Below are 27,302 nucleotides of genomic sequence, written 5' to 3'. Positions count from 1 at the left end.
TGCAGAGAACACACTTTTTTCATCTTGATTTCTCATTGATGGGACAATGTCTCCTGTGATTAATACACAGCTTCAAATTCAAGATTAATTATAAAAATCAACAAGAGAACTATGACAGAGATGAAACTGGTATAGGATAGGCATAAGTTTCCAAGATCAAAGCTACATTGGCTTCTTTTGAAGGTGGCCAAGAGTTGCTGCCCTTTGAGCTGATGTTATGGGGAGATTTGCTGAGAATTGAAATACTCTTACATGTGAGATATGGTGGACAGTTTGACAGCAATATCCTGCACAAGCAGGAAAGAACTAAATCCCTCTGTCTCGTTGTGGCAGCAGTGAAAATTCAGGTGTGGAGGTTAGCACTAGAGGTTAATTTTTCTAGGGTTTGTGAGCCTGGCTCCTCTGTGTTCTGGCAGCACTGTCATTCTGGACCACAAATCAGAGATCTGGTTTGATATTCCAGGACACACAGAAGCCTGTGACAGGCCTGCTCACTGCCTGGCTCATTGGGAAATGCTGTAGGCTTTGCCTGTGATGAGATCAGTGACCAGCATCCTGCCATGCCATATTTTGCTTTCCCAGGCAGGTTTATTGCTGTTCTCTGGGATCTCTTTCTTTAAGCAATTTGACCTCAGTAAAGTGGGAGCAGAAGTGCTTCTGCTAGCTTTGACAAGGTCAAGGACATCCTACCCCTGTGTGAAGGCTCCAGTTCTCCTCTTTCCTGCTGGACCATTTGTCTCAGGGGGTAGAAATCCTCCTGATCTGGTGGCCAGCAGCCTGCCAGGAGATTCTGATCACCATCTGCTCCTGCTGCCCCTAGCAGAGCAGTCTGCACAACTTTCTGAGATACTTCTTCCTTCTTATTTCAGCAGCCTATTTTCAACTGATTTAGGGTGTCTTCTGGAGCCAGAGAAGTTGGTAATTTTCCCTATTTTGGTAAACTTTGTCTCCTTCTCTTACTGTTGCCATTGCCCAGCATGTTCTAGTCAGTTTTTCCATGCTTTTTGCATCCCAGGTTTTACAGACTTAAAGTGCTTGTCAGGGCACGTTGTTGTGTTACACATTCTGGTGGGTTCTCTTTGAATCTCTGGCTCCTACTTCTTCTTGTCTGTGAATAGAATGTTCCTACTGACCCCACTCAAGAAGAGAGGAATTCAGGCTCTCATGTTTAGCCTCTGCTGTTGCAAGCTTCTTTATAAGATAATGTTCCTTTAGAAACACTCCAGTGCCTTCCAATGCAGTGCTAAAATCATGCTGTAAAAAGTCAACCCATCAATATTACTTGGAAAACCAACCCATGGTTATTCTTTCCTGGATGTCATGTTTTCATAGGCCATTTCTGTTACTTTATGCCTCTGATGTCAGAGGGACTCTTGGTTTATATTTAGAAGTCCAGAGCTTTAGAAAAGCTCTTTATTTCTTCTGCTGGGTTTGCATTTTCCCATGCATCTAAATGGAGTATTGGCTGAATCCAGAGCTGTTACCAAACTGCCAGAGAAATTACTTGGGTGACTGCTGAGGAATGTCTTGGTTCAGTATTTGTTATGTAGATACCTAGAGCTCCCTTCATATTTTCACCACACCAATCATGGTGACATCTCTGAAGTATTTAGGATCAAATAGAGTGGTGCTACAACTCCTGTTCTGAAAGACTCAGAGACCTGTTGCAAAAATTCATCCGAGAATTGTTTTTCTTAAGGAAATCTGCACTTAGGAAAGTTCTGATCAGCCTCAGGAAGTCCAGAGGGGAATGAAAACCACCAAGTATATGTAGAAAACAGCTCCTGCCAGAAAAGATTTCTCTGATTTGCACAGAGATGCCTGAGGACACAGTGCCATTTTGAAATGTGGTGCTTCAGAAGAAAGGGAATAAACTCTATGTTTTGCGTCTTAATTGCATCAGGATAGTCTTGCTTGAGAGAGATTTTAAGAGTAAGTTTATTTGGAATGTCTCCAGCATTTAGTTGCTCCTGCCTTAACGTGAGGGACTGGGCCACAGCAGCCTAAGAAAGGCCCCAGAGGAGAGGAGGCTGCACAGCCAGGCTGGGCTCTGTCTGATGGATACAACAGTGCTGGGGAGCTGGCCAGGCTGGAGCACAGGAGAACATGCAAACCTAATTAGGACCTGTTCAGAATTCTGCTGATAATCATTATTCCCTGAAGCACAACGTCACAACAGAGCAGATGGAAAAGTCAGTTCAGGAGTTTCCTGCCATCCCCCAAACTGGCAGCTGTTCATGAGTGGGTTAAACAGAATAAAGCTTTCCAAAAATGCTGTTGATATTTGTGGTGTTAAACCAGAGTAATTTCTTTGAGCAACTATAGCATAGCTGCAGAAACAGTTGCTCTGGAGCAACTGAGGAACCAGGAATGAGTGGCCAGGTACAGGAAGGTTCAAGTGGGCTTTACCCTTAATGGCTCATCACACCTTGGTGCATGGCACAGGGCACCTCACAGCAGTGATCAGGGGTGTCAACCACCACTTCTGCTGTTCAGGCCAGTCTGGCACTCTGGGAACACTGACAGAAGCTGGCTGAGGCTGTTGTGAAAAACTACATCTCAGCTGATGTGGGTTGAGTTACAGATGCTCCTGGTCCTTTTCCACTATCCTTTCTTCTAAGATTCTAAGGTTTTCTTCTAAGATAATCTCTCTGCATAGCTTAAATACAGCAAAAATTATCCAACCCAACTAATGTGAGGTAGACAGCTTTCTAAAGATAGTTTGGAGTAATTTTCCTTTCAGGGTTTGATGGAGATGAGTCAGTATTTGACTAAATTACAGAACAGATTGTGCAGTGAAATGATGAAATGTTTCAGGCCATGGTGATCTGGTTAGGAGGTTTACAGGCTTTAAAGAGTCTGTGTCACCTCAGACAGCAGGTGTAGTAACAAACTACCAAACTTCCAAATAAGCTGCAAAATTCCATGATCTCACTCGTGGTGCTGCAGAACAGCTCTGTGTCAGCACTGTGCATCCAAACACAAGAGGTCTCTTTTAGGCCCCATGAGTAGCAGGTTTTCCCCTGCACACCAGCCCAGTCCTGCTCATCATTGACCAGTTGTTGGCCTCTGCACTGCTTTCTCCTCCTGCTTCTCCACCACCCAAGGCACACAGGATGGAAAACACTATTTATGCTCAGGGGGAGCTTTTCTTGCCCCTGAGTTTTTCACCCCTGAGTTAAGTCTGTTCAGCAAGACAAGTATAAAAATGCTTTTCTTAACACAAAATTAGTCTTTTTAACTGAGTCTTTTTCTCTTTGGCTTGTTAAGAGTAAAAATTTTCAATTCAGTAATTCACTTCTTTGTACACTTCAGTTGTGTAAATGCACATGAGGAACAAAGGTCTTGAAACTGGTAGAAGTAAACTGAAAGTTTTAAACTCTTTCTGCATTTGTTTTGTGAAAGGTCTGGTACCTGGACAGCTGTTCTATGACAGCTGCTCTCTGACCACTGTTTGAACAGAAAGTTTTGCCATCCTTCTGTGAGAAAATGAGGGTTTGGTTTTGGTGCCATCTTAATTGCATTTGTGTGGTGGGACAGTGATTCTGACTAGTAAGAAGAATATAGGACTGCTCCAGGTTTTGCTACCTAGCAGCTTTTGTCTTTGACTGTCCCTGGCAGTAAGTTTTACTTCTTTAACAGGTTAAAAAATGTTTCCTTTACTAATCCATACACAAGATAGAACCCATCATAAAGATGGACATCTGTCCCTTTACGGGTCATCTCAGCACACTTCAGGTGTTTGTGATTTTCCCTGTTGGGCTGGCATTCATGGGTCACCAAATACTTTTAATGCCTGCAGATCTTATATTCACTAAAGAAATGAATCTATTAACAATAAATAATCGTGTTTTCCTTTCAGCTCTTGTGGCACATTCACCATTGTTAGTGTGCACCAGCTCCACAGTGGCCTCCAGCAGCTCTGCTCTCTTGGTTTTACAGGGAGCAGTTTCCTTCCTAGCATGTCTGTGAAAAGGAGTGGATTCTCTGAGCTCCAGTATTTGAGTATCATCTTGTCTGCAGTCACTCAGTCAGTCCTGGACAGGCACTTCTGTCTTTCAGCACAGGAGTTGCTGAGTGAGGTAGAGAAGATGGGACAGGTGACAGGACTGGTCCCAGCCCACTGAGGAATCAGCCTGGGCTTCAGTTTGTGCTCTTTACAGATGTTTTGTTAGAGGCAAAATAAAATTATTCTTTTATTTTGTAGACAGAACAGCAGCAATGAAGTTTTAAGTGGCTTTAGTGCTTAAAAACAAAGTAAAACAACTCAACCTGATGTTCTCATTAAGATCTCACAGTGCCCTTACAAACCTCTGAGCTGGTCTTGCATGTGAAGGTTTTGCCAGGTGGCTGGACATGTATCCTAATACCCCTGTAGTTGAAGTAATTTAGGACATTGCTAATGTGGATTGGTTGAAGTCTGTAACTTGCTTAAGCTTTCCCAGCTTGGCTAGTTGGGCTCTTACAGCACTGGAGTGCACCAAGTGAGCTACAGCTGGCTCGGAGCCTGGGATTAGACAAGCCATGTGTTCCTGCTCCAGAGGGTGAGGTGTTCTTAAGGCTGAGGAATTCAGGTTGCAGCAGTGTTTAACTAGATTACAGTACTGTCAGCAAGAATAGAGTCCACTGTCACTCTTCCATGGCTGGATTGGCCAAAATCCAGCAGATACAGCTCCTGAGTACAGAATGGAAATGTTTGTAGTGGTTTATTAAAAAAAAAAAGGCGTGTGTATTTCCCTCCTGATCACAAACATATACTGTAAGAAAACTGTTAAATGAGCTGGAATGTATTTAATTTACTCTCTCCCTTTTAAAAAAAGCCCAGGGGCTGAGTGGTGTGTGCTCTTGCAGGATGTGCCTGGTGCGGCTGAAGCAGGAGGGCCGCACGGGGAAGTACATGTGCCGCTACATCGTGCACTGCATGTGGGAGGACGTGGAACAGCGTGGGAAGGTGATGGGGGTAAGTCCTCTCTGCTGGTGTTAATCCTGATGATTCCCATCTTTCAGTGCTCTTTTGGATTTAAATATCTTAGAAAAATGCCCGAGAATCCAACTGGTTGATTACTTTTCTAGCTCAAGCTGATACCTGCAGCCCTCACTCCTGACCATTCATTCCCTCAGCTGCTATATTGAACCACTGTCCTTGTTTCTGAAAGTGCATTGTGGCCTGGATAAAGGTATTGATTTGTCTGAAATTGATTCATTTCCGGAATGATTTGCCATGTGATTGCAGGAATGGATGCTGCTGCAACAGAATGGGGATAGGAATAAGCAGCTGTGGTAGGGAGGAATGTGGCTGGTGCCAAACCTATAGCAACAACTTCAGTCATTCCAGCAGAGCTCTGAGTGTTCTCTGTATCTAAAGTGGTAAAAGGGAAGTTAATCAACAAGGGGTTTTTGTCAAGTTCCTGCACATGACTATACCTAGTTCTTAGTGTATTTTTAATTTTAGATTTTCACTATACCTGATCTTTATCATCACAAAAAAAAAAAGTATTTCTCCAGCCCTGTGTTGGTGTTTGCCTGAAGAGAAGGCATTGCAGAGGCAGTGGAGGCAGGTGACAGCGGACCTGATGCAGGTGAGGCTGCCTGTGTTTAGGGCACTTCTGTGCTTCTGTGGGAGAACAGGCCTGGCAACATCTGTGTTGTCAAAAAGGAAGAGAACTGTTCAGTGATTCAGTGTTAAGAGAAATGACAGTTTTCATGTAGCAATAATTAATTCCTTATTTGTTAAGCCTTAGCTGTCAGTTCTGTTGGAGAAGCTGCCAAGATGTTCCTGGTGGTGCCAGACAAGGGAATTAACTAGTGAGTTAGGATTTGGGATGCAATCACATTAGAAATTCAAGAAGTTTCTCCCTGATTCTTTATTTTGTATGTGGTTTTAGAAGGTGTTGGTTCTGGTATAACTTCAGTTATTCCTTTAGCAGTAGGGTTTGTTCCTAGTTGTTGGGACTTCTGTCGCTTTACTTTGTTGCACATTGCTCTTAACGACAAGACATCCTGTTAATCTTCTTTTGAATTAAATTTAAATTTGTACATCTGAGGATTTTTTGCTATGTTAATGTTCTTAGATAAATTCCAGTGTGGGAATCTCCCCTTTCTGGTAGGGAAGTGTGAGTGAGCCTAACAAATCAGATGTACTGGAGAAAAAGACTGAATGAAAGAGCTTCTGCATTTTTGTCCTTATCCAATGCCTTCCATATCATATCTCTGGTTCATTCTGCTTTTTCTCTAGGAGCTCCCACATCTTTACTCTGGGTGAAAATTTAAGGTTCTTCTTGAAAAGCAAAAAATCCCCCCAAATCCAAAACAAACTGCAGCCAAACATGTCACCTTCCAAAGCACCTGAAAGCATCTGTCTGATTCCATGCAGAAAATGACCTTTGGAAAAGAAAATGATTTGTCTGTTTCTTTTGTCCCTAATTTTGTCTTATATGAACAAAGTGCTGCCCTGTAGTTTTCTGTGCAGGGTTGGAAGCAGCAGTCAGAAAAGAGGAGCAGAGCTGGCTGTTTGCTGTCCTTCCAAGCCATGCAGGGCTCCAAAGTGAAGAGTGCTGCAGGGTAGGCCTGCATTGAGAGCTTTATAATAAACCTTAGGGGAAAAAAGATAGTGTTTGCAGTCAGTTATTTTTAAAGGGATGCACAGGGTTTCCATTTATGCAAACTAAACTATCCCGTTTCTCCACAAAATTCCTTGAAGTATAAAAAAAACCCATCAGTGTCTTTATCTTTTCATCCAGTCTGTACCCTGAAGTGTTTATACATGCATTTTGCAGTAGCATGGTTGGTGTGTGATGCAACTGCAAGGAGCTCTGAAGTTGCTGGAATGCCATTTATTCCCGGCCTTGTCAAGTTAGGCATCTGGTCAGTTCACCCTTGAATTTAAATTGTGCAGTCTTTGTAGGAATGACCCTGCAGTGGCATCTCCAGTGTGCTTAGCTTGCCCTGCTGTGATTCCTGTAATACACCAGACTGTGGCCTGGTGCTAGCACAGCCTTTACATGGCCATAGCAGATGCTCAGAGGAAGAACCTGCACATTTCAGGGATTAATGTGCAAGGCAGTTACACCTGGGTGTGTATTTAGTACAGCTGAGCTGCACAGGGGCCCCTTGGTTTAATGAGCCTCCTTGGCTGAGAACTCCTGAGCAGGCACTGAGGGGGGGGTGAGAAAGCAGAGTGGACTCTAGTGGGGTGTAAATTTGGAAATCAGGATTGTTCTCTTCACTGTAGTCTTAGGGAGGGCTTTCGTTATCTGCAGTGGTTTGGTTTGGTTTTTTAATCTTTTGTTTATTCCTGATCTTTCAGTCATTATTCGTAGTCAGTCCCCTATGGAGACAGGCTGAGAAGGTTGGGGCTCTTGAGGCTGGAGGAGGGGAAGGTTGTGTGGAGACCTCCCAGCACCTGTCCAGAATCTGAAGGGGCTACAGGGAAGCCAGAGGGGGACCCTTCCTCAGGAACTGCAGTGACAGGACAAGGGGAGATGGCTTCACAATGAAAAGGAGGGGATTTAGGTTAGACATGTGGAAGGAGTTCTTCCCTGTCAGGGTGGGCAGGCCCTGGCACAGGGTGCCCAGAGAAGCTGTGGCTGCTCCTGGATCCCTGGAATTGTCCAAGGCCAGGTTGGATGGAGCTTGGAGCAGCCTGGGACAGTGGAAGGTATCCCTGCCATGGCAGGAGGTGGAATGGAATGACCCAAAAGTTCTGTTGAGATGAACAAACTTTTTGGTCTGTTCTGGTAATATTTACTGTATGTTAGATGAAAATTATCTCTGCCCTGATGTTTGAAGATGTTACCAGTTCCCTTGCTGCTTGTCACTACTTCATTTTGCTTTGTCTTTGCCAGTGATTCTGGCTTCATATCCCACTTCACTCATGCCCCTGCACAGGCAGTTCCTGTTTTTTGCATGCTTGTTCACTCTTCTCCACTCACCTTCCTTCCCTTCACAGATCTGTACCCTGATTGAAATCTTTCTCACTTCTCACCTTTGGCAATTGCAAGGAGTTTTGAGTGACCAATAAAGGGCAGTTTCCCAAGTGCTACATGCTTTTTATTCATCTTGACCTCTTTATCCCTAATGATTTTTTAAACTGAAGCTGAGGTAATGACAGGGAGTTTGTGACCTGATGGAAGGATGTGTATAGCAGCAATTTATTTTCAAGTAATGTAGTCCTGCAATCAGTAAATATTCTGCCTCCAAAAGAAGGTGGTCAAATACCAAGAATAGTAGATAAAAAGAAGATGACACTTATGTTCCTGTGTTGATGCTCTTAAATTTCAGAATCTGATTCTTTCTCAGAAATAAGTGAAAAGAAACTTTACTGACTACATCCAGAGAACTAAATTTTCATTTGCATAGATCCTAGGAGGTTAGGAAATTCCATTCCTTGCTTTTTCTCTCATGCAGTGTATCAAAGGTAAAGATTTAACTCTGATTCCTGTATTGTGGTACAAGTGACAGAGCATCTGGGTGGAATTGCTGCCTGGATGCAATTAGTTTAACTTGCTGACATACAAAGTTGCATTTCTTTAGCTTGCTTCCAGTCTAGCAACAATGCTGGCACTCGATGCAGAAAATGGACACTATATTCCTGAGGTGATGCTGATGGTTTATTGAAATGTGCCATCTGCTCTTAACTGGTTCATTGGAGCTGAAAGGGGTAGAATGTAAAGCATTTTAACTGCAAATTTACATCAGCTCCAGCTCCAAATTGAGTTTGTATTATTTCAAAACCTGGTTGTTAAAACTGCTGAGATCTAAATCTCTGCTACAAAGTTTTGGGACCTGTTAGCCTGAGCTCCTTCAGCACTCCTGAATGTCGGCAAGAGTCAGAAACCCAAACTTGACACAGCTGTAAAAACACACAGAGTCTGTGGCCTCAGCAAATTCTACTGGTGCAGGCATATTTCAGATATAAATTTTACTCTGCTGTCCCTAGTACTAATGAAGTCAGTCTCTTTTGGTGGGTTTGCAGCCAGGTGTGTCCAGTTCTGTGGCTAACCAGTGCTCTTTACTTAATTTTTCCACTAGTGACATTTCTATCAAACTTTAAAAACAAACAGAAAAATTGGCTTGATGCAATGGCTCCAAGTGTTAATAGTAACATTAGGCTGGGTAAAAGACTTCCTTTGGATCCTGCTTTGCCAGAGATCTCCACCTCGTGGCTTGCAGGGAATAGATTTACACTGTGCAAGCTGGCAGCTGCCTCATCAGTGTGCAAAGGGAATTCTCTCAGGACTGGACATTGCTGCTGTTTCTCCCTAAGGGAGTTCTGGAGCCACCTGAGAATTAACCTGGTTGATCTCAGTATTGTGCTTTAGTAATAGTGTGGATTTAAAAGTTGTGATAAAAGTTTAAGTGTGTTTTAAATACCCTTAGATGAAGCTGCAGAGTTGATGGGAAGGACATGTGGGTATTCCCTGGAACAGGATTTCAGCTGATAACAGGACAGGAGATAGGAGGGTTAAATAAATAAATAAATAAATAACAGACTTTCAACCACTCAAAAAATCCCAACCCAAAACAACCTCTACCCTCCTTCTCCCTCCTCCAAGCACCCCACATTTACTTTGGGGTGCAAATCCCGTGGTGTCTAGGGAAGATCCACCAGGCTTTATTCCAATACTTGTAACTGGTTGCAGGCTCACTTTACCTGCCTTGGTCGTGTTTGTGGTGGTGGCATTCTGCTGCTGAAATGAATTAAAATTGTTTTCAGTGCAAAATGACAATCCATTTTATAATTAATAAATGTTCTAAAAGCCGCCCATTCATTTTATGATAAATAAATGTTCTAAAAGAGATAGGACTAGGAGGGGCTGTCCAGCCCAGTGTGCCAAACCTGTTTTAATTTGTCATAATCTCACTTTCCTGTTTTCCCACCAGACTACTTAGACTCCTACCCCCTTTTTTTTCCAGGAACACATCTAGGTGTCTTTTGAATTCGTTTATTGGCTCTGCTGTGTGTAGCACAATACAGCCTTTGTTGCACTTTTAGCTGGAGCTGTTTATACCCAGTGACCCATAATTTGCTCTCAATTACACTCATGTACATCTGAAGTAACAGCATCAGAATCAATACATGTAACTGAGAGCTGAAATTGGCTCTGGGAACTTGAGCACTATTTTCTGTCTTGATACTTTTTTCATAATTAGAAAATTTCAGTTGATTAAAAATGCTTATTTACCTCACAGGAGCTACAGAATTTCCTAAACTCAGTTTAATTCTGTTTAAGTTATTCTTACTGTGGAGAACAAAAGGTTTGAGCCTTGTGACTAAAGACTCAGAAGGCATGGTCAGGGTGAGACCAGCAAGTTGCAGAATGGCTTTAGAGGATGAGAGGACAGGGTGTAAAATGGATACAGTTTTGAAATAGAACTTGATCTTTTTGTGAATTGAAGTGGGAAGCTGCTGTCCTGGGGTGTCCAGGGGTCCTCTTCAGGCCTGCCTCTAAAATCTGATGGGAAGTCATGCAGTCAGTTTTGGATACACAGGAGTGAAACTACATTTTTGAGAGAGAATGGGGCAGGAGGAAAGTGGGTGCAGTATTTTGGGGCTGGAATGGGGAGTTGGGATGAAGGGAATGTACTGAAGCGAAACACTGCAGAGAAGGTATTGATTTTGTTTGAGGAAATGGACTGGGGTATGAGGCAGAGGATAGTGTTCAGTAGAGTTGAAAAAGGTTTTTAAATACCTATAAAACTAAAGAAGAGAAGTTTGAGTTTTGAATGATCTATGTATATTTTGAAATGCTTTACTAGGACATTTTAAGGAGAAAAATGTTATGATTTTTGATGACCAGTTGGAATATATAAAATTTCACCAGTTTCTAGTTCCCTTTAAAAACAACAAAGAAACTAAACCCTTGCCAAAGTAGTGAGATAGAAAATTGTTCTGTACAGTTTTTGTGGCTTTTTTTAAATAGGATACCAGACATTGTATGATTACTTTTACCTGAAGTTATTGTTTCAAGAACATCACCAAAAAAAAGTTCATCAACCCTTGATCTTTTCTCAAAGAGCTTGAAAGTTCACACTAAGTTTCCAGTACTTTGTCATTTCATGGATGAATAATAGTAGGTACTTTTCCAGAGGAAATTCAGTAAATTTGATTCTGGAAATCTTAATAACTTAAATATGTAGGATAGTGCACGTGCATGGAATGTTACATTGAATTATCTCAGCTGTGATGATGTCTGGAACAAACTGTAATGATGCAAAGGTAGCTTTACCAGCATGTGGATCTTTGAAATATGGATCCCTTTCTCAAGTTGTTTGTTCTGTAGTTGTTCTAGAGACAGCATCTGTGGAACCAGCACACCTGGGTGAAATGTTTGGGCCATGCTGAGGATGCTTGGTATTGAAATAAAGGTATAATAAATGCTTGGGTTCTCTTCAGACGGCCTGCTCCAGTTTTCTGGCATAAAAAAATCGATTCTGGCACAAAAAAATCAATTTAAATTTCCCAGATGTGTTGGATCCTGTTACTGTAAGGTGGTGGTGTTGGCATGTTCTGTGCCTTGCTTGAGTGCCTGCAGGAATTACACTGGAAGCTGCCTTGTGGCACCTTTTCTAGAGATACCTTTTTTTTTCAGAATTATGTATTTTTCAGTGTTATATTACTCCATGTCTGTTATATAGGGAGAGCTCTTCCCCCAGAATGTGCTTTCAAGCTCCTCCATAAAAACAGAAATAATACCAGGACCAGAGTCTGTTCTAAATCAAGCCAAACAAACAATTGAGAGCTTCTCTGTTGTTCCCATACATTTTAATCACATTGTTGCTTGTGCTTTTCTCTGCAGATAGAAAGTCACTGATATCTTCTGCTTCCAATTCTGGAGTGAGTCTTGTATTTTATTGCTGGAGCTTTGTTTATTTTTTGCTTCCATTTTCTGAGTTCTCTGGCCCGTTTTATCCATTTACAGAACTGGCAGCTCTTTGAAACTTTTTTTTTTTGACTGCCTTTGCTAACTGCTCCCACAGGAGAAGAAAAGATAATGATCAGGAAGTGCAAGTGCAATCCCTGCAGTAATCCCAGTGCCTGCTTCCACACTTGCTGACTCCTCTGGTTTCTTTTACAACCCTACTAAAGCAACAGCATAGAATACTTCTGTACAATCTAGGGAAACTAAGGTGCTTTTCTGTTTTCCATTCTGGAAATCAATGGATTCTATTCCTTTTTCTGTCCTCAGTCTTCCTCCTCTCTTCCTGTTCTTACACAGCACTTGCTTTGTCTCTATTAATTAGTTAATTCCGATTACACTTCCGTAAGAGCTTGAATGTTTTTATTTCATTCAAAGGTCAGGAAATAATGCCAAAGCTTAAAATACCAGCATATCTAATCTTGGAGATCTCTCTTAGTTGGTAGCAAAGTGTTCATCATGTTGATTTTCAAGTTAGTCAGGAGGCCTTGAGGCCAGGAGAGTAAATGGACATAAAAGGGACAATTTTATGGCTGGACTGTCATGGATGGGAGATGGGGTCACTGCAGTCTTGGTCTGTAATGTGAAATGAACAACCCTGGTCTGAATGGGTTTTCACAGGGCTTGGCCATGCAGAAGGATCTGGCAGGGAACACAAGGCAGGCCTGTGGGCGAGCAGGGGTTTTAGGGGGTGTCCCCTGAGCTTTGGAGTCACTTGTCTCATTGATGCTGAGTACCAGCAATTCTGTTTGGAGGTGCTGTTTGAAGACTTCATTTTTTAAAAGTGGGGAAGTGTCAGAGCCGCTGTAATTGGTAGAAATATAGGACTAAAGTCCCAGAGGACAAAGCCAGGTACCAAGAGCTTAAAAATATTGTGTCTCCTTGAAAGCATCCTAAATGTACCCTAATTTACCCTTTTGTATTTCCTGTTTTATTATGTCCTTGCAGGAGGGAAGATAACCCATATATAGGTTTAATCTGTGTTATTCAGGAAACTGTGTAAGGAAAAATCTTTGCTCATGTTTTTAGGATCTTCTGGAAGTTTATTTATTCACAGCAGCATCGAATCTGAATGAAATGCAGAAGTAAGATGGAAAACTCACAGTATCTTACCATGCAGCCTTTTCATGGTTTGCTTTCCTCCTTTGCCTTTTACTTGAGGGCAGAACTAGGGTAGAGAAATAATTTTTGTTCTCTTCTGAAAGGTTACAGTAATAAAGAAACTCTTGTTAACATCAGAGTATATGGCAGGCAGGAGTTTTCACAGTCTGGCATTGTTTATTTTACCAGCAATTTGGAACCTTCTGCACTCTTAAAATATTGGCAAGAAAATATTTAACTGTTAACTGTTCTGTGGCCTGTGTGTGTTTGAAGCCCTGGGGAGGAGGAATGCTTGGGGAAATCGGGTTTTTCTCAGCTTATGATTGAAACCAGAAGGTGCAGAATATTGGTAGAAGGTGAAAGCAATGTGACTTCAAATTAGAATTTTACCCAAATGTGGAACTGATGGGAGAATGTCAAACAGGTCACGTACGAGCAGGGCCCTGCCAGGAGAGAGTGGGGAGGCTGATGGAGCAAGCACAAATCAGCCAGTCTGCCAGGCATACAGAAATGAATTTGAAAAGGTGATGGTAATTGTGAGTATTTGCATTTATCCTGGCCTCTGTCACTGGATAAAGGTTGTCGCAGTAAGAATTAGGCTGGTTAATTGCCTACTAATTGTATGGACTCTAGCAATTGTCACTGCATTTGAAATCAAACAAACATTTTTTGGAGAGTTTTTTTAGGGGAGGAGATGAGTGCCTTGCTGTTCCCCTCCAACAGAAGCTTGTCCTGGTCCCAAATTCTGGAGAAAAAATGTTTTTTTTGTGTTCTTAACTATTTTCCCCTAGGGGAGGATGACCTATTTGGTATGAGTGGGATCATTCTTGCTCATATTGCTACATAAAATGTAGCCTCTTCCCATGAGGGTATTAAAGGCTATGGTAAGGGAGCAGGTTTTTTTAATAGCACTAGCACTTTTCAGGTGAAATTCCTGCCAAGTCAGCAAAGTGACCTGAGTCTGGTGTCCAGGATCATCTAATGAGCTGTGTCTGTCCTGCTGGAAGTCAGGACAGGAAAGAACAGAGACCCAGAGAGGAGAGATACCAGCAATATCTGCAAAGGTCAGCAAAAAAAGGACAAAGCTGAACATCCTCAGAGCTCCTGCTGCTGTCAGATGAAGATCCAGTGTGTGCTGTGGCTGCCAATGACCAGAGATATTTGGGATAAAGGATAAGAAACAGAACTGTGGGTCAGTTCCTTCTGGTACATTCTCCTGGCATTCACTAACGAGTAACCCGAGAGCTGCATGGGGATCACTGACAGGAATCCTCCAGGAATGTGCAGCCCTTTGTTACCTCTTCCATAATTTTTGCTCTTTAATGCCCTGTGGCAGTGGCTCTTGCCACTTATATGCGTTGCATGAGAAAACACCTATATTTTAAACTATTATTTCATCATTTCATTAGATTCTTTTCTACATCTTTTTTAATGAGAAACAGTGGACAGTAATTCCTTGTTTATCTGCTTGATACCAGTCATGACTTTGCCTCTCCATCATCTCTTCGTCCTCACTTTATCCTGAAAAGTTTCCTGAGTGTTTGCTCATATGTGTCATCATGTCATCATGGTCTTCTCTGTGTGTTTTCTACTACTTTTAGATTTCTTTAGAGATCAATAGGTAACAATTTTGCACACCATTTTACATGCAACACATTATGGATTTATGCAGAATAGGGTTCCTCTTTTGGTTTATATCCCTTTCATAATAATTCCTAAAATCTATGTATCTTTTTCTTCACTATCTAATTGTTCAACTTAATTTTTTTCTCTTAAAGATCCATTTCAAAACTGTAGCTGCCAAATGGGTGCATGTTGTTAAATAGGTTTTATGGACTTTTTTTGAATATTACTGGTCATAATTATCTGTGATTTTTATTTTCATCTACTGTATTTTCTACTAATTTGTACTTATGTGTTTCTGCTGAAAGACTTTTCAGAATGGATGCCACCTTTCCTGTCTCTGCAGCCCTGGTAATGTTAGCTAAGATGTTTAATTTAGTTTAGCACTTTATGATCCTTGGAATTTTGTTGTTCTTGACTTTTATTAAGTTACCAGAAGCCTTTCTCTGTGGGTGGGTCACATCTCCTGGAATATGACAGACTGGCAGTGTCCAAGGCGAGGATGGACAGGGCTTGGAGCAGCCTGGTCTGGTGGAAGGTGTCCCTGCCCATGGCAGGGGGTGGAAATGGATGGGCTTGAAGGTCCCTTCTTCCAAACCAAACCACTCTGGGATCATTCTCTGACTCTCAAAATCCTGAGTGCTGTGAGAAGGTGATGGAGCAATGAGTATTCACTGCCTGATCCTGTGGAAAGAGTGGGCCAGCAGATGCAGCCAGCTGGAGCCAGTTTCAGAGGTCCCCACAGGAGGAGATGGATCTCCTCAGGGGTAGCAGACCAGGGTGCTTCTTGCTGAAGCGCATGGTGAGCGCAGAAAGTTCCCTGCACAAGCTGCTGGACATGGAGACCTTTTGGAGGTTACTCTCTAAACAAATAGCAAGAGTTGGGAAGTATCCTTAGCTGAAATTAGTTGGGAGAATCCTTGGAGGGAGTATATATCAGCTTTTCGAGGGTTTGGCCTTTTCTCAGGGATTCTGGCTGCTGTTGAAGGCAGGATACCCTGGTAGGTGGCCCCTTGGTCTGATCAGTGTTCCTGGTGTGTGACACTTCCTGACAGACCCTGAGGTTTGTCTCAGTGAGGAGCTGGAGCTTTACAGGAGCTCTCTGAGTGCTCATGGTGCATATTTACCTTAATGATTTATCTGCCTGTACTACTGTCTTCTCCAGGTGCTTCTTTCAAACTTGGTTCTGAAATTTCCCTTATCAGTTTATCCGGCTGAATTCCTGATTCTGGTGTGTTCAGAAACACATTGGTTAGCTTTAGGCTTTTAGCAACTAGGTTTTTCAAGAGGCATTACAAGAAAATCCCTTGACAACTGCACACCTTACAGAGAATCAGCACAGCTTGACAGAACACAGCAATTTGACCTCTTCTCCCTGATCCTTCTCTTGAGAGGTTATCAGTGAGCTCTGCCAGCCACGTTCTGCAGGGAAGCAGGAATTTGCAGTAAGCCACTGAATACAGTTCAGATTGTACTGTGATCTGCTCTGCATCTGTAACTGTTACCGTGGCAGAGCTTCCAAATTAATCAGCTGCAAGAGGGGAACAAACCTCATTTTCTGGGTAGCAGAAAGGTAGGGGTGAGCATCTGCTTTTGCTGAAAGATGTAGGTAATGTTGTATAACTTGCTTTTCTGTGTCTTTCTTGGAATAAACTTGCTCTGAGGAGCCTTATTGATGATTGCACAATTGTTGTGAAGGTAGAGCATGCACAACTTTTTCCATTAACATGTTGTATTTTATGGATTGAAGATTTTGGCAGGAGCTGGTTTTGCTACAACCCAACATTTACCTTTTGTCTAGGTTAAAAGAATATTGGGGTAGGTTATCACTGAATATTGAAGAAGGCTTTAAAGATTGTTCTCTGAAGTTAATGGTTATGGAGGTGTATTACAAAATTACTTCTAATTAAAAAATAGAGAATTTATCAGAAGAGTGAATATTTAAAACACACAGGACTCAAGCTGTGGGTAATTACAAGCAGTGTTCCGCTTTGCAGACAAAGTAACAGAGCAGTTAATAAAAGGCTCAAAAATTGAAGATTGGAAAAATAATTTCTTTAATATCTTTGTCATTTCACAAGTATGTGCCTGAAGGAACCAGCTGTTATGGCCACTTGCTACAGGAATCTTCCTAATCTTTTTTATTAATTTAATATTTTTGATTCTAGCTACAGTCTCAGTCATGTTAAAATTACTGTCCTGCAAGCAGTAGTGATGTTACAGAATGAAATAAAAGGGCTGTTTGCCCATTTAATGTCATGTGTGTTTTAACACAGTGTTTTGAGCAAACACTCAAAAAGCCCATATATAACTGCAAGTGTGTATATATTATTTATAAAGAACATAAACCATATTACAAGTAATTCTGTCCTATTCCAACTTAAGAGAGGGGGCATTAAAAAACCTAAATATTTGTGGAGTGGCATTTTTTACCACGGAAGTTTGGTCCTGTATCTCCTTCAGGAACTTTTGCTGATAGTCCTGCTCCAGCAGTCAGAAGTGTCAGTGAGAGTGGCTGATGTTTATGGCAGTGGGGCTGCAGAAGCCCCAGAGTGGACTCAGCCATGACAAGATGAGTGTACTCAGACCTGTGGAACTTGTTTTGCACAAGGGATGGATTAATTTGTACTATATCAGCGTAAACCACTGCTTTGCTGTTGCAACTTTGACCACTCCAGGAGGGTACTGCTGGTGTGGTGTGATACCTGGAAGAGCCCAGTCCTGGTTTGAAGAGATGACTCTGCTGGCACATCCATCCTGTACTGGTACAGGAGCAAACACATTGTAAAGAAGAGGCTATTTATTCTAGCAGCATTGGTATAATGAGAATGAGGGGGTGGAAACCCAAGCCAGAGAATTCAAATATGAAATGAGATACACATGTTCAACTGTGAGGGTGATATGCTTTAGCCAAACACAACTTAGTGAGCTTAGTACAGGGGGAACTTGGTGAAATGTAATGGTCTGTGATATGCAGAGGGTCAGGTTCTATGATCTAATCATTTCTTCTGGCTGAAATCTCTTCATAAAAAAGTCTAGTTCAAGCATAGCTTACAGCCTAAAGAGAGGAATTGCTGCCTGGAATTCAATGACTAGTGCTTGTACAAGGCAGTTAGAAGTGCCCCTTCTGACTTTATAGTCTATGGAAGGATTAATGTGTTAAAGTAGCTTAAGGGTGCAACACATGCTGGCAAAAGCTGAAGCAGAAAGAAACTCCTGTTGCAGTGCTCAAGGCAGTGCAGCCCATGGCCATCCCAGCTGGGGCAGTGCTGGCAGGACACAGTGACACTGCCAGGGATGCCTTGTCCTGCTCTGAGGGGATGGGCTGCACCTCAGCCCCTGGGCTGATGGCTCTGAGCAGGCAGAGCACATCAGAGCCCATGGAATTGTTAAGATTGGGAAACACCATCCAGATCATCCAGTCCCCATCAGTCAGTAACAGCACCTCCATGTTCACCATTAAACCATGTCCTCAACTGCCTCATCCACACGATTTTTGAACCAGGGATGATGATTCCACCACTGCCCTGGGCAGCCTGTGCCAGTGTTTTAAAAGTCTTTCTGTTGTTTCTTTTCCCTCATGTCCAATCTAAACCTCTCCTGGGACAACTTGAGGCTGTTCCTCTTGCCCTGTCATTTGTTACCTTCCAGTCTGTGCACACTGATCCTACTCTGCACCATGAGCCAAAGCACGTGGGGAGGAGGAGGAGATTCATTTCCAGAGGAAGCTCTTGGTCCTTCAGAGGACACTGACATGGACTAATTCCAGAGCAGCATTCCCTTTAAACACCATGGCCATGTGTTAGGTCTTTTGCTATGTGTCCAGCAGTACAGGAGAGCACAGTGCTCTTCCCTAGAAATCTTCTTAGAGTACGAAACCTTCTGTGAGACTTTGCTGCAGAGTCACCCTCAGCACGTGGCTGTTGGATGATGCACATGAACTCCCTGAGGCTGAAGATGGTTTCTTCACTGTGACATGGAAAATCCAGCAGCTGCTTGCTGCAGTTGTCCCACAGGCAGAACAGAAAGGCTCCCAGAGAAAGGCCCATGGAGCCTTTCAGAGAACAGTTGTGACCTGTAGCAGGGAGATAATGTTAGCTGTACATTTCCTTGTTTCAGAGGCCTTGTAAAGGTGAGATGTGTACCAAAAATGGGTTCCTTGTTTTGAACTAGCAGAGTCCTGTGTCACTCAGCCCATAAATCTGTCCAGTGACAGCTCTGCACTGGGCTGCTCCAAGGAAGGCAAAGGGGCAAAGTCCCAAGAAGAGCTCCAGATGTTACTGATTTTTTCCTTGTTATTAGCAATTACTCACTTGGAATTCTCTAGCAGTTTTTCTTCTTAATAACAAACTGTGGAAGAGTCAGCAGAATCACAACCAACCAGATCCTGAAACTTGCCAGTGGCAAGAACTCGTACAAGCTTTGAAAGAGGAAGCAATTCCAGCAAACACTGCTTTGGATGTGCTCATTTTTCTAGATTTAAAAAGAGGGATTTTTTTCCTTCAGTATTTGTACTTGACTGATGCCAGTTGTATTCTTCAGAAACTGCAATATTTCTTTAAATATCATTTCATTGCATAAGATACAGCTCCATCCCCAAACTCAGGTTTTTTATCTGAAACTGTCTTTTAAGATGTATTTATTGCCATGTTTGTTTAACTTGCTTATCTCCTGCATCAGTCTGTTTCTTGCTAACTTAAAGCTGCTGCTCTTTGGTTTTAGTAGGGAAAGCTGCTTCCCCAGGGATGTATAGTCCAGGACTTGTCTCTGTAATGGGACTATTTGTTTTCTTTGCCCCTTGCAGTTGCCTGCTGTAACATTTGTAGTATGTGTTAAGTAATCCTTGAGGTAACATTTTTATTATGTCATAAAAAGTGCGTGGCAAATATATAATAACTCATGGAATTTGTTTGTTTAAAATGGAAGGATAATTTATTGAGTGTGTTACATGAGACCTGCTCCCCCTTATTAGAGCTGTAGAAGTGCAGCTTATTTAGAAGTATGTTCTATTGAGAAAAACCACGATCTCTGACATGCATAGAAGGTTTGAGCATGGTTGGGTAGAAATGACATCATAGTTTATGTACTCAATAAAAATTTAATTAAGTCATTACAGAAGTTGCAGTCATCATTTAACCCTCTGATTTCTTATGTTTAGTTCTTTTTTTAAACATTCAGTAATAACCAGTCTCCAAATCTTGATAGCCTATAAAATATCTGCATGAATTTTAATAGTTTATATTAATGGAAAAATATGAGTAACTGACATAAAAGGAATTTTCCTTGTGTTTGCACTATGTGCATTGCTATAAAAATCAACAGATGAAAAAAGACAGTGGTTTAAGGGAAGAGTATATGAACTGGAAATTTGTTCACTTGACAGAAACTAACTCATATTTTGATAGAAAAGCTGTTGTGTAATTGCCAAGGTGAATACTCATAAGGATACTGAGAGAGAATTCAGGACAAGGGGTTCCCAGTGTGGTGGATGTGCTGGGCTGGTGTCTCTTGTGTGTGAATCCTGTCTCTGCAAAGTGCAGTGTCACACCTGAGTGTCCTGCTGGTGTGCAGGGCTTATTGGCCTTGTCTTTTGTGCTTCTGGAGCATGTGAGAGCTGTAGAAAAGAAATGTCTTGTGTCTCCTGGATCCCTCATGGGAGTCAGTACAAAGAAGCTTTACCAAAGTGTAGCTGGGCCCTTGGGAGAGAAACTGCATCACTTTGTTGGCAGAGGTAATGAGTAGAGGCAAGAGAGACAGGCAGTGTGGGTGAGGGAGATGCACAGGAAGCATTTCAGCCATCCCTCTGCACCCAGCAGTTGGTCCAGTCCCATTTTAAGCTCACGTGGGGTCAGTTCTCACATCAATGGGTGGCTTAGGCCAACCCAGCAAATACTTAAGCAATTACTAAATTTAGTTAAAGGTCAGTGTGGAACTTGGACTGAGTCGCACTTAGAGCATGGGGGAAGTTGCTGTGTCATCACAGACTCTGAAAGAAGTTTAATCATAGTCAAAAACTTGTGAGTCTGAGCTGCTAGAGATGCTGGGGAGGGAGAATTCATGTTCTTGCTGGCTGAGAGTCAGTCTGGACAGTACAGGAGGAGCAGTGGCAGGGTGGTGCCTCTGTCTTTAGTATTCCTGTACTTCCACTGTAGTAGCACATCCATCCCTGCAGTCTGTGCTTTGGGGACAAAAAAACATTGAAAAACAAACAGTTTCTACAGATGGATGAAGGTCTGGAATAGCTGCTCAGTAGTTGACTACAGAGGGCTCTCCATGCTCTTGGGCTGTGCTGCCACTGCAAGGGCAGCCTTGCTTCACACTCCCCCAGCAGCATTTTCTCTCCCCTCCTGCAGCTGGTGGCAGAGCTGTTGGCTGGGCTGCTCCTGCCAGTTGTGAGCTGAGTAACAACAACCTCAGCTGTGTCAGAATTGATGGAGCTGTGTCCCAGGGGGTTCCAGAGGGACTGACTCCTGCTTGCAGCCAAATCTCACTCAGGTGGGCTGGGGCACTGGTGGTTCTTTGTCCACTCACAGTGAAATTGGGAATATTTTCTCCTCACCTCTTCCTTAAAGCCTCTACTGATGGTTTTCTGGCTTGTTTTTCAGATTAATTCTACTGTTCTAAAAGAAGACCTGAAAAGGATGGCAGAAAATTTCTATGCAGCTCTGTTTGGATACGATGAGGTAAGAAGGCTGTTTTCAGGGAATGTACAACAAGTAGACCATCTAATTCCTGAACACAGAATAGTCCAGGTGGGGAAAACATTCACTGCCCATTTCTTTGGAGAAATATTACGTTAGGGAAGCAGCCTGGAATGAAAGTTCTTAGAAGAAAACTGCACAGGGCATATGGATTTAAACCATGGGTGTGGATGGTAGGCTGTTCTTTCTGCTGCTTCACCATCCCTTACTGGCCACCACTAAGTCATTTCCTCCCTCTGAATCCTGCTGTACTCAGCTGTACTTTGAAAGCAAAGAGAGGATTTATAGAGTATTTGTAGGGAGTCTATGCAAGAATATTTACAGGCAGGGAGGCAAAAGCACCACTCTGCACAAGTGTCTGCAGGACCTTCAAGAGAAAAATACAATTACATTGGGGTTTTTTGCTCTTGTGAGTGTTGCTCTTCAGATGCTGTTATTCACATCATGATATTGGTTTTTTGCTCAGTGATTTGTGTTATTATTATGTTGTAAATGTAACCTCATAGAGTTGTGGACAGTGTTACATATGCAAGGTTTAATCTAGTTTTAAGTATAACCAGGATGTGTCTGCTTGTGCTTTGTTGACAATCTTTTTGGAAACAAAATGTTTGCTTTGATTAAAGACAAATGTTGACTTTTAAAAAATTTTAACGGAATATTTTTAAGTCTTTTACCTTTGGTAAATGTATCAGGAGAAGACAGGATTTATGAGCCTGTGGTGATAGCACTACATAATCTAAAAAGACAATAAAAGTTCAAGAGAATTTGGATAAAAACATTAATGGACATGGTTCTTGTATAAACCAAAGCTAATATTTGATTTAACTGGAAAAATCTAGATAGTTTTTGATGAGCAGGATTTCTCTCTCATTTAGAATGAAAAGTAAAAAAGTAAAGAAAAATAGCAAACTCCAGACTACAGTTCTGTGACATTGGATTAAATATCCTTTAATTTTTCTTTTTAAAGTGTCATAGGCTTCGCACATTCCCATGAGGTGGTGCTGCCTTCTCTGTAAGATCACTATTTTTATGGTAAAGATTTCATAACAGAGAAATGCAGTTATCAACTCCGACGTTCGGAATACCCTGACCCAGGTTTTTTCCAAATTAACTTGCCAGAAAATTGGTTACAGGCTGCTCTGTAAATTAATTGAAGGCCAGGGCTGTTTTTCCATTCTGGGAAAGAGTGATGTTGCTGCCTTTCCATGTGCAGAGCCCATGGCAGCTGCAGGCTCTGGGACAGGTGCCGTGGCCAGGGGCCAAGTACACCAGGGGGGTGTCTCGTGTTCAGGCCTTCTTCACGTGCAGTTTTTAATCCCCCTCTGTCCTTCCCTTTAGGGAATCCTGTGTGATGATCGTGTTCTGGCATCAGCTCTTTGGAGAAACCTTTTTAACAGGAACTGTGAGGACCCTCGGCACCTGGAGCTGCTCGTGGAGTACGTGCGCAAACAGGTGCGGCCCCGCTCTGCATGGGGAGCTTCCACTGCTGCCCTGTGCAGCTCATTCTCATCAATAAACCTGATTTTAATATTCAGTGATCGTTTTTAAGGAGAAGAAAGGAAAAATATGAAAACTGGGTGATATTTATTACAGAGTCATGGAATGTCCTGAGCTGGGAGGGACCCCCAGGATCACCCAGGGCAGCCCCAGCCCTGCCCAGACACCCCAACAGCCCCACCCTGGGCATCCCTGGCAGCTCCTGGAGCTCTGGCAGCCTCGGGGCCATGCCCATTCCCTGGGGAGCCTGGGCAGTGCCAGCACCCTCTGGGGAAGAACCTTTTCCTGATCTACAGCCTGACCCTGCCTGGCACAGCTCCAGCCATTCCCTGGGTCCTGTCCCTGGTCACCAGAGACAACAGATCATTACTGCAGTTTGATGACAAATGGCTGCAGAGAAATTAATGGAATATTGAAAGGAGTCCTGCTCAGCTATTTCTGGACCTGTGCTACAGAGTGGCTTGACAAAATGTGCCAGAAATAGGCTGCAAACTTATTGTAGAATTGTTACCAGTCTTAGAGAGTTGGGGTTCTCCTCATAGTGAATTAGCAGATAGAGCTTGAAAGTCTCTTGGTGACCTTTGAGGAAAAGAAACAAATGGATTTGTTTTCCAGAATTATTTCTGATTCTTTCAGTTATTACCTGGAGAAGACAGTACTGAGTAGTGTTTGTCCTCTCAGCCCTGAGGAGTTTTGGGAACCAGATCTCTAGGAAATGTTGGGATAAAATCCATGTGGGCACCAAAGAAAGGGGGTGAGAGAGGTTATGGAGTAAAAGTGGAGGGTGTTGGACAGGAAATTAAAGACCAGAACTTTCACAACATCATTCTCTGTAGTGTTTCCAGTACTATATTCAGGATCAGATAGAGGTATAGAGAGACAGTATGTAAGTGTGTGTCTGAGAAAATGGGAAATAAAGGGCTGAGCTTCCTAAGGGAATGAGGACACTTTGGAAATGCCACAGAGTTCTCAGGAGGGACTGGCTTAAATACTGAAGGTTGCAGATGCTCAATGGTGAAGCTGTAGGAAAGTTTGCTGGGGACAAGCACATATAAAAAGTATGTAATTTGGGATAATTTCTTGCCAGATGGGAAATTTGTTGCACTTCTGGATATTCAAGCAAAGGATAGGTCTGAAGCAATCAGCAGTTGAATAGGAAAGAGTGATCAGGCAGGAAAATGTGGCACATTGGGGAGGAATGAGCACAGGTTCTGTGCAGACAGATCATTCCTGCAGACAAGTGGTGCACTTGAGGAAAACATTCCCAGCTTTACATAGGTACCAATGAGCTCTGAACTGTTAGCACACAGGAATGAGGCCTTGAGTTCTATTATAAAAATGTCAATTCAGCACTCCATAGTGTTTAAAATCCTCAGAACTACTGGGGAAGAAATAGAGAATAAAATACTGCTGTGGTGCCAGTTTTACATGTCTGGTACCATTGTGAGCTGGAATAATGTGTCTGGTTTGGGTGCTGACCACCAGAACAGATCAAACGTTACCTGAAGAAGGCTCAGAGAGGAGCACTAAGGGTGACAGTGAAACGGCTCCTTTTTTAGCAATGAGTAGAATCCCCTGCCCAAAAAAGAATGGGAGAAAAAATGGGAGACATCTCTGGGAAGTCCTGAAGGCATGTGAAAGGTGAGGAAGGAAAGGCATTCAGAGACACAGGAATATAGGGACAGAGCATTGGCACAGTTGTTTGGGATGCTGCAATTGCACATGGGGTTCCAAAGCCACTGGCAAGATTTATGGAAGAAAAGTTTGCCCAGGGCTATTAAATCCACAACCACTTCAGACTCAAAATCTGTGAATGAACAGATTCTGAGAGGGAGGGAAAATGAACAAGGAAAAGAGCATTGTGTGCTGTGTTTAACTCCTCCTGGGGAAGTTGCTGGTGGTGACTGTCAGGAACAGGACACTGTGCTTAGGTGGCTTTCCAGTGTGACCCTCTGTGACCATGGGTCATTCATTCCCCTGTTGAGAAACTCCTTGTCCAATTATCCATTGTTTCTATAACATTGTGTACCAGGTTGTCCCCAGTTTCTTGTGGATCCTGTCTTTAACAGTGGCTATTAGTGGGTGCCAGAGGAGAACATACTGACAGCACAGCATGTACTGTGCCCCTGGTCAGCTCTCCCAGCCTTCCTGAGCTAATGGTGGTGGGTTTGTCTTTGACTCATCCTTGAATGACTTTTTTTTTCCCCCATTTCCCATATCTAGGGTGACCAGTGGCAGCAAGGTGACCCTCTGCTATATGATGAGAGGGTTTTTTTTTTAATTTTGGTTATATTACACCCTTAAATTACAATAGATCCCAACTATCTTGCCCAGAGAAGTTGTGAATGCCCCATCCCTGGAAGTGTTCAAGGCCAAGCTGGACAGGGCTTGGAGCACCCTGGGACAGTGGGAGGTGTTCCTGCCCATGGCAGGGGGTGGGACTGGATGGGTTTTAAGGTCCCTTCCAACCCAAACCATTCAGGGAATTCTTCTGTTGGGAGGATGAGCATTCATTGCATGTTACCCTCTTCCAGCTCATGTGCTTTGATGTGATAATCCCAGGTGTTCCCTGCTGCTCAGGCCAGTTTTCTGTGGCTGAAGCCTCGGCTGTGTGCAGGGTGGGAGCTCTCCATGGGGCTCTGGCCTGGGCAGTGTTCCCTGCAGTAAGCACCAGGAGGATGAAGTGACTCACTGCAGCTTTGCTGGCTCCTCTTTGCCCTGTTGCCACACCTTCAGAGGAGGCATCAGTGACGCAGGTGACTCCAGAGGATCTGCAGATCCTTATCCTGGCCTTTTCATGATGCTTCGCAGTCGGAAGTGACCGTTCTAGGTCCACCTCACAGAAATGGCAGAGTAGGCTGAAATGTCCCTGTTGTGTTGCTTTTTGGAACGAGGTGTTTGTGTAGCTGCTGAGGGAGCTGCCTGGGCCATGGGGCACGTGGCAGTGACTTGTTGTGCTTGCAGGTGCAGCACCTGGACGCGCTGAGCGGGGAGGATCTGCTGCTCACGGGCGAGGTGAGCTGGCGGCCGCTGGTGGAGAGCAATGCCCGCAGCATCCTCAAGCCCCTGTCCCCCATTTACAACGATGAAGGACTCTGAGATCCACGTGCCAGAACAGCTTGGGAAGCATGGCTGCAATGGGACTGGGCTGAGGCTGTGTGGTTGGGAAGAACAGTTTGCTGTTGGAAGGAAAACATTTCATTAGCTCTCCCATCCGTGGTGCCTCGGTAGCCTCCTGGACAGCCGTACTCCCGAATCTTCACCTGCAAATAAATGCTCATTGTTTTAAAAACCTCTGTCCTCTTTATGGACCTGAGTGGCCCTTGCTGACATGGACAGAGCTGCCTTCTGCCTTTAGGAAACCAGGTATTCACCATGATGTAGAGTTCTCTCAAAAAGACATTTCTGTCCCTTGCCTTGTTTAAAGAGCTGCTACTCAGAGACACAGTGGTGTCCTCTGCTCCCTGAATGGTTGTAATTGTAAATCTGAGCTTTGCATACTTAGATATTAAGTATATATTTTAAATGTCTGATACCAAGATGGAATGGTCCATTTTGCATTAGTGGAGTTAAGAATTGCTTTAACATTCTGAAGGGTTTTCTGTGAAAATCCCTTTCAGGAACTCTCCATTTTGTTGCACAAGGATGAGAGAATGTAAAGAATGCTGCACAGTCCCCAGCAATCCTCTGTGACCTTGGCTGTCTGAGGGAGATGAAAGCCCCAGTTCTGGCTGGGCTGGCACTAAAAGCTGCCCCAGATCCTGACGTTCAGTCTGCCTTGCTGATAGTTCCACATTCTTTGTAGAATTGTCTTCTAGGAACTCCTTTATGGAAAGAACATCCCTGTTGTATCCCTGGGACAGGACTCTGCCATCCTCCATCCCCTACAGCAGCAGTCCGGGGATTTTAGCAAGATCCTTCAACACCAGTGAAAACTTTCTATGGCTGTGCAGGCAAATGGCGCCAACACAGTAATTAGGGGAGCAGGAGCTGCACTGATGAGATCAGCAGAGGCTGAGGTGCTCTGTGTGGGTGGATGGTTCACCAGGCTGTTTCCAGGTCAGTGGCAAAAAGAGTTTTTATTTCTCTCCTGTCCAAAATCTGAGTCAGTAATAAATGTCAGTCTGGGTTAAATTGCTGTGTGTTTGTTTTCTGTGCCATGTGTGCTTTTGATAAGAATAAGCCCTATAAAATCAGGACTTATTCCTAATAAAAGTATTAAGCAAAAGTAGAAGGTGATAATCCTTAATTTATGAATTTAATCCTTAATTTGTGACTTCTTAGTCTGGTGAAAGTGAAACTGTGCCTGGTTGTGACTATTCTTCCTTCTCAAGTTGCTTTCTTTGTGTGTGTCTGTTGGGGAATATTTGCCATCCCTTCCCTGTGTAAAAAGCAGTGGGATGCAGCATAGAGGCTCCCAAACACTGACTTGTGGGGTTGTTTTAAAATCTTCTTTTAGGGA

At 43.1% G+C, this 27,302-nt stretch overlaps 1 protein-coding gene across 1 annotated transcript in view; it reads left to right on the top strand.

Moving 5' to 3' along the window:
* The window catches only part of LOC115911882 (ubiquinol-cytochrome-c reductase complex assembly factor 1), a 46,391-nt gene extending 19,323 nt beyond the window's left edge, over positions 1 to 27,068 (top strand). Inside the window, exons 7-10 of the mRNA XM_030963148.1 lie at positions 4,852 to 4,960; positions 21,248 to 21,325; positions 22,682 to 22,795; positions 25,805 to 27,068. Of these exons, the coding sequence (XP_030819008.1) occupies positions 4,852 to 4,960; positions 21,248 to 21,325; positions 22,682 to 22,795; positions 25,805 to 25,939 (436 nt within the window). The 3' untranslated portion in view covers positions 25,940 to 27,068. The remainder of the gene's footprint in view (positions 1 to 4,851; positions 4,961 to 21,247; positions 21,326 to 22,681; positions 22,796 to 25,804) is intronic.
* The last annotated feature ends 234 nt before the right edge of the window (positions 27,069 to 27,302 follow it).

The sequence above is a fragment of the Camarhynchus parvulus genome, chromosome 20, assembly GCF_901933205.1.
Source record: "Camarhynchus parvulus chromosome 20, STF_HiC, whole genome shotgun sequence".
Taxonomy (NCBI): domain Eukaryota; kingdom Metazoa; phylum Chordata; class Aves; order Passeriformes; family Thraupidae; genus Camarhynchus; species Camarhynchus parvulus.
This window is presented reverse-complemented; position numbering and strand designations above follow the sequence as displayed.